The following is a 7,839-nucleotide window of genomic DNA, read 5'->3' as shown; positions in this document are numbered from 1 at the left end:
TCTCTCTCTCTCTCTCTCTCTCTCTCTCTCTCTCTCTTAAATATTTATTTATTTATTTATTTATTTATTTATTTATTTATTTATTTTGAGGGGCATGTGTCACGTGTGCATCTAGAGGTCAGGGGACCACTTGCATGTGTCAGTTCTCTCCTTACACCATGTGGGTCCCAGGGATCAAACTCAGGTCTTTACAAATACCTTTACTTATTGAGCCATCTTGCAATACTTTCATCTCGTGAATTTGTTTTGTGCATATGCCACTGCATGAGTGTGGAGATCAGAGGACAGCTTGTGGGAGTCAGTTCTCTCCTTCAACTATGTGAGTTCCTCTCATAGCTAAAATGAAGTATTTTTTAGCTAGCCCATATAAAAGACACACAACCCAGGCATCTTATTTATAAGCTGCAACCCTAGATTGGGCAGATTTGGAGCTGTTCTAATTTATTTTGAATAAAATATTTCCTGGCCATGTGCTTATGGTCCATGTCCTTTCATGGTGGCCTCCTCTGTTCTGTGTCCTTTCTTCTTCCCTCTCGCTCTCCCTGCAAACCCCAACCAGGTAACTGAAAATCCACCTATTTCTATCTATTGCCCAATCACAGGCTTTGGCTTTTTATTGACCAATTAACTTGGGGAGCAAGGTAACGTAGCATCACTTGGTACATATGAGACTCTCCTCATCCTTGTGGAGGGGAGGGCAACCAGATTATGGGGGCCAGTATTTAGCATTTGAATACAAGAAGCATCAGACCAACCTCCTGCTCTTAGGTGGCCTGTTCTTAGGTGACCCCAGTACCTGACCTTTGGTCCCATCAGTCCTTTTTAGTACCAGAGATTGAACCTGGTGCCTTTTACATGCTAAGGGAGTGTTCCACTACTGAGCTATATCCCACCCACCTTTGTTTGTTTTAAATTTTAATGTTTAAATTTAAAAATTGTGTGTGCATATGCATGCATGCATGCATGCGTATGTGTGTGTACGGAGGCCAGAGGTTGACTTGGTCATCCTGATTACATTCCATTTTACATCTTAAAGGGGTCTCTCACTTGAACCTGGAGCTCACGTACGCAATTAATCTAGCTAGCCAGCTTGCTCAGGAATCCCCTGTCTCTGCCTCCCACATGCTGGGGATACAGGCTGTTGCCACACCTACTGAGCACTTATATGGTTGTTGAGGATTTGAACTCTGGTCTTCATGGTTGTATAACCAGCACTTTTCCTACTCAGTTATCTCCCCAGCCTTTGTTCTGTTTTCTGGATTGATTTTTATTTTGTTTGTTTGATTGTTTTTTGTTTTTTTAAAGATAGGGTCTCATTTAGCCCAGGCTAGCCTTGAACTAGCTTTGCAGCCAAAGATGACCATGAACTTCTAACCCTCAGGTCTTGTAGTTTTTTTATATTACAAGCTTGCAATTCTGCATGTGGCCTCAGCTCCCTTTTTACTTTTTTTTCTTTCAATCAGATTCTTACTGAGTTATCCAAGCTGGCTTGAACTCACTCACTTTGTAGCCCAAGCTAGCTTTGAACTTGCCATCTTCTTGCCTTAGCTTCTTCAGATTTACAGGTTTGTGCTCCCAGACTCAGCCTGGCTTTTATCTTTCACTAGCCCCTCAGATGAAAGTCCCAGCAAGCCTTGATGGAGGGTGTCCTGAGACCCTGATCTTAGCTATGGACACGCGGTTTGTCCCTTTCTCTTGCCCTTCCCTCCTCTTGTTTCTTATACTTCTCTCTTTCCTGGGTGTGTGAGAAATTAAAATAGAAGAGCTGGCATGGTGCAACCCTCTCGGGCATACCAGGGTGCTTGAGAATCTTCTGGGCTTCCTGAATCTGAGGGTGTAACCCAAAGGCAGGGGTCCATGTGCCCCCTGCGTCTACCCACCCCCACTCTTAAGTTCCCTTTTGAGCTTCCCCATTCCGTCTGCCGAGTCCATTGCAGGATCTGGCAGGGTGGTGCCGTGCCCAGTGAATAGAGCCAATTATTCTGGTGAATCTAGGCTTCTGCCTCCCAGCTGCAAAGATGGCTTTGTTTCCCCGAGGCTCCCTGACTCCCTGCATGGAAAGACCATTCCAGCAACCCCCAGCATCAGTCTGTGCTGAGGACTGTAGCATGTACTAGTGCTAGAGGACTGGGTTATCTATCCACTTGACACTCATCATCCCCTCTGCCTTCTGGCAGCATGAAATTCAGGGCACATAGAAACATGGAGCCTCTGGCTGCTGTTGCATATCATCAGGACCCAGGTTACTGGAGAACATGCGCAGTCAGCCAAGTTTGCCTGAACTGATTAAGCCCCTAGGACCTGGGACCCATCTGTCCCAGGCAAGCAGGGGCACAAACCCAGGGTGTTTGCTTTAGGTATGTGGATGTTTTAGGGAAGGGCAGCCAGGTGGCTAGATTTTTCTTTGGAGGTGTCTCCTAACCTTACCTGCTGACCCTGAGGAGCCCTCAAGTTCGTAGCCATGCAGAGGATTAGATTCGTGACGGCGAGGGGCTATTCGTGAGAGTGTTGGGCCTCAGAGATGGTGCTTGAGAAGAGCCAGGGACATGTATAGCTCTGCTGTGTCCCCCTAGTGTTTTTACTATCCTGCTTTTCTTTACCTGCTATTTCCTGGACTGACTGCATTGTGTCCTTCCCTGCTCATCTCTGATGATATATATGCCTAAGAAATCATGGGCAGCCCCATAAATACATTTTCTGTGTAACAGAGAGGCGGTGGTATCTGTCTGAAGTCACTCAGCAGATGAGGTGGACGTGTGCCGAGGTCCTGGTCTCTCTCACCCATCCTTTTGCCTTACAGAGAAAATCTACATCATGAAGGCGGACACAGTGATTGTGGGCTCGGTAAAAACTGAGGTCCCTGAGGGCCGGGCTCCAGCAGGTTCTACAGAGTCTGAGTTGGAAGCTGAATTAGAAGTGGACCATGCCCCCCATTACCCGGAGCAGGAGACAGAACCACCTCTGGGTAGCTGCACTGAGGTCATGTTCTCGGTGGAGGAAGGAGGAAAAGAGGACCATGGGCCCACGACTGTCTCTGAGAAGTGACAGCCAATGTTAGCTGGGGCTAGAGAACAGCTGAGTGCACCCTTGAGTTCAAATTAGCACCTGGGAAGCTACTACAGCTTGAACTGAAGCCCCAGCATCCAAGGTAGCCCAGAATGAAGCCTTCAGCTGCTACCAAGAGGGTTGGCCCCTGGGCCCCAGCAGTGGGCACTACACCATTAGGCTGGTGTCTATTGGGGGAGAAGCAATATGCTGGTTCCAAGCCTCTTTGCTCACACCCCTGTACTCCACCTTCTCTCCTTGGATCTTGAGTGATGGCTTTACTGACGTGCTACCAGCCTCCAGCTGTATAAATGGCTCCCTGGAACAGAACCAATACCTGTTGCTTCTACTTCTGAGGCAGAGGGAAGTTAAAGGATGAATGCTCGTCATCACTGACACAATGATAGCCCATACCCATCACACAGGGAGGGCAAAATGAGACCCTTTTGGCATGGCCTCCCTGTTCTGTGGACTCCCACAGCAGCTGCAGGGACCACCAAGCACTGCTCAAGACTCTGCTTTGCCCAGGGACTTCCTGTCACACAGAGATGGGAGAACTGTGGTCCTGGAGGTCATTAACACTTTGTACTACTATCTGTTCCACCTTGGAAATGAAGAAGCATTGTCCCTAAGCCACCAGGATCAGGCCCAACACCTAGTTCCTGAAGCTCTAGCAGGTTGGAGCCCATCTTTGAAGGCACTCTGCTTGTTCACACTGTTTACCCTGCGCCCACTGAGAGAAGGAAGGCAGTGCTGCTGATGAACATACCTGAAGTTCTGCTTTTAATGTTTTGTTTTCCCTTTTGAGGTACTGAGAATCGAATCCATGGCCTTGTGCATGCCAGCCAAATGTTGCAGGGCTGATCAACCCCAGCCCAGCATTTCATACTAAGCACTAAAGCTGCTATCACTCCCAGCCTGGTTCACTCCCTGACACCTGCATCCTTTTAGAACAAACAAGCAGTCAACCGAATGACACATCTACTCTGTGGCAGCCTGGGGACTCTGGACTTACCCTTGGGCCAGGCAGGGAGAATTCTGTTTACTCACTAGCTGTTTGCTGTCTGGAGGAAGTTGGGACCCTGTCAAGAATCACGAGGGGAGTTTCTGAAACCGCCTGCATCTATGGGGAAAAGTCAAAGCAGCTGAGTACCACCAGAGGCGTTATACCACAGTCTGGATACTGGCCAGAAGGGATGTGTGGGGACTGGATAGTTGCTCATTTGTCTTGTGCAATGACACTGTGGATATGTGGGCATACACAGTGACCCCAAAGCTATGTCATGATAACCACATGGATGCCACACTTTTGGAAGATATTGCTCAACTTTTTCTAAGATAGGATCTTGTTCTGTATCCTAGGATAGATTCAAACTTGATATGTAGCCCAGGCTGACCCTGAGCCTGTAACCCTCCTATCTTAACTTCCTGAGGGATGACAGGCTTGAGCCTCTATGCCAAACTGCCACACATTTCAGCAAAGTGACATATTCCCTTGCAAACTGGCCCTGCACACAATTTTTGACCCTCTAAAAAATCCCTAAAGGCTGGAAAAAAAAGGCTTTGTGAGGCTGAAAACTGATCACAGAGATGAGTAGTAGGAGGCCCTGAGCATGAAGGCTGGCATGGGTCTGGTCTATCCTCCCCCCCGGGCAGGGCCTTTCTCTGTATGAATGGCACTCACAACCAAGGGCAGGAGCCTGTGACAAGCTGTGTATCCTTTCTCTCCTTGTCCATCCGGGCTGTCTCTTCTTCCTTGTTCAAGGCCTGTCCTCCAAGGATGCTGGGAATAAAGGGTCTCTGCTCACAAGGCTGCATTTGGTATTTATAGGATGAATCCTGGGCCTCTCCAGGGCTTTCTTTACACAAGGAGGTTTGGGACATGCAACTTCGGAAAAGAGGAAACTCCATGTAGCTGGAGAAGCTGGGGGTCTGTGGAACCCAGACCTTCTGTGGCCGAGCAGGAGAGGTTCCACCACCCTGCACATAGAGCAGGGCAGAGCTCCAGCTACAGGCAGCCAGCCCACAGTCCCCCCTCTCTGGCACTTGTGGGCTCTATTCCTAGGACTGTAGCCCACTCCTGCACCTCACCTTCAGCCTGACACCGAACCTGCTGCTTGTTGGCCAGGAGCCAGAGCTCTCCTGATGGGGAACTTCCTAGCTCTAGCTATTCTGATATTTAGAATAGTGAAGAATCAGGCCCCTGTTCTCAAGAGGGCAAGCCTTGTGTGGTGAGGGACTCTGGCCCCATCACTTCCTGAACAGTTATCTGCAGTTGTTGTCTAGTTCTTTCATGCCGTTGCTTTCCGAGGCAGTTAGTTGGGTAGAATCTCCAGGACCTGGCACCGATCTCTTCGATGGGACAAGAGGGGTGTCACCCAAGTTGCCCCCCTCCCTCTTAACTTCCTTCCCAACAGTGAGTCTTCAAGGACTGTGTCTTGGCCATCTTTATTTGGGCAGTGTTGCACTGAGCTGAGTATACATGAGAGTGTACGAGGATAAGGAAAGTCCCCAGCTGTAGCCCTCTATACATCTCCTCTTACACCTGGGGAACTGGTGCTCAGAATCAGGTTCAAATCCCAGTTCTCCCAGAGATCAACTAGGGAGCTTGCCTGAGAAAGTGAAGGTCGCCATCATCTGTTGCTATGACACAACGCTTGAGATTGGGAACTTTATTAAGAAAGGTTATTCTGGCTCATGGTTCTGGCAGATAGGACATCCACAAATGAGCAACCTCATCTAAAGAAGCTCATTGACTCACTGTGCTTGGAAAAACGGGGCAAGTAGGTAAAACATGAGATCAAACTGTTCTCACAGAAACTTTCAGTCCTCAGACCACGTGGACTCATTCCTGAGGGGCCCATGGAGTTTTGGGGACTACAAGCACCCTTAGTGACCAACCCTCCTGTGGTCCTCACCTCCTACTAGTGCTATAATGTCAGAGCTCAGCATGACCTTCAAGGAGCCTTACCATACTCACCTCAGGACTCTATTTTGTCATCTGTGAAATGGGTATTGGTCTCAACTTGAAAAGGCTGTGGGCTTCCCAGAGATGCCACTCATGATTAGTAACTTTGGTTTTTCCATCCCAGTGGTCACTTGTCCAGAGTGACCCTTTCCACTTGCATATAAGAGGGTCCCCTCACAGAGGTCACAAGATAGTACACATAGGCTTCAGAAAAAAACAATTCTCAGTGATGGTTGGTTCTAAGGCTATTCCTCCAAAACCTACTTTTAGACTAGCCTGATACTTGGCTTCTCTTGCAGCCCCCACAATGGACAGATTGCTTCTTGCTAACTGAGGTGCCCTGGAAACTTTTCAGTTCAGTTAGAGGTGTTAGACATCTAAAACTCCAGGTATTTATTTGAGGTTCCTCCTGGCTCTAGTGTCTTCCAGAACACACTACATTCTGTTCAAGATCTTTTCTTCATAGTGGCCCTTTTCCAAAACCACACACTCTGAGGCAAGCCCAGCTAGCAAAGAATTCCTGCCACACAGCTTTCCTCCCAGGGATCCTTTGTCCCGCAGGTGTGACAGTGGCTCAGGATCCAGTCCATGATCCAGTCCATTACACATGCTAGTAAGTCAGAGATAGGCGCATCTCTGTGAGTTCTAGTCTAGCCTGGTCTACATAGTCAGATATTCAGTTCCTGGGTAGTCAGGGCTACATATAGACACTGTCTCAAGCCCAGTCTGTGAAATAGGCTTAGTTGGGCCCCAGGACAGAGTGTCTGCAATAAAGAGGTTGGGGACAGGTTCCCTGCAGTGAAATAAGTAAGGCTCAGAAGGCAAGAATAGGCAGTGCAAAGTCCATGAGGTGAGGAAGCCCCTGGATTTGAGATTCGGGAAGAATGCAGCCATACAGGAAGCCCAGTGTGTGGGGAGAAGCTTGGGCAGGGAGGCCTGTGGAGCCATTACAGAGCCTTTAGGGTGTATCAAAAGAACACTGTTCCATGCTTAGTTTTATGGTCTTGTAAGTACAATAAACATTTCAGAGTGACAAAAGCCAAACCACAGGAGCATCAAAAGTCCCAGGAGCAGATTTCAGAGGGAACTTAGGGAGGCTGGAACAGGAAGCAGCTGAGCAGGCAGCCAGACAACATTCCCGGGTGCTGCTGGGGAGCTACAAGAGGAGGGATCAGGGAGGTCATGGTTCCTCTTTCTTCTGGGGTCTTCCAAGCCTGGATGGAGAAGTCCGGGGAAGGTTTGGAGACCTCTGGGCATTGGTTCTCCTATCGCCTGAACTCCACAGGACTTACCAGTAGCCCTGGCAAAACATGGAGACACTTTGTCATGGAAGAGAGTAGAAGTTATAGCTATGGGCAAGACACACCTCCAGGGTTCAGTTTGAGCTCAGCCAGTTCCCACACAGTTTCACACTTTTGCAACTTGTTTCCTAACTGAAAGAATGGACTGAATTCTCACCTGACAAGAGGCTGGGTGGTGATGGGGATAACGGGTCTAGCTAGCCCAGCTAGCAGTTTTCATGGTCACTATTAGCTGCCTCTTAAGAGTGTTTGACATCCCCAAACCCTTCTTCAGTCTGAGTCTGTGCTGCTAGGACCATTCCTCAAAGCTTAGCAGAGCTCTGGGTGAAAGTTCACTCTCCCACACTGTAGTGTTTAAGAATTGGGGTCTGTCCTCTCAACTCTGATCCAGTTCCCTCCCTGGATCCAGGCGGCCTGTCTGTCTCCCTGGTGAGAAGTAAGGTTGATTCTATGGATGTTATAAGCTGTATTGAGGCAAGGTTTATCTGGGAGTCACCACCTCTATGTGATGTGAACAGGCTCCAT

At 48.6% G+C, this 7,839-nt stretch overlaps 1 protein-coding gene across 1 annotated transcript in view; it reads left to right on the top strand.

Moving 5' to 3' along the window:
* Positions 1-4,855, top strand: part of Tnfrsf8 (TNF receptor superfamily member 8) — a 46,938-nt gene extending 42,083 nt beyond the window's left edge. Inside the window, exon 13 of the mRNA XM_028786005.1 lies at positions 2,801-4,855. Within this exon, the coding sequence (XP_028641838.1) occupies positions 2,801-3,045 (245 nt within the window). The 3' untranslated portion in view covers positions 3,046-4,855. The remainder of the gene's footprint in view (positions 1-2,800) is intronic.
* Positions 4,856-7,839: the final 2,984 nt, after the last annotated feature.

The sequence above is a fragment of the Grammomys surdaster genome, unplaced genomic scaffold (genome assembly GCF_004785775.1).
Source record: "Grammomys surdaster isolate TR1022 unplaced genomic scaffold, NIH_TR_1.0 125408, whole genome shotgun sequence".
NCBI lineage: Eukaryota > Metazoa > Chordata > Mammalia > Rodentia > Muridae > Grammomys > Grammomys surdaster.
Note: the sequence above shows the minus strand (reverse complement) of the source record. Positions and strands in the feature narration are given on the sequence as shown.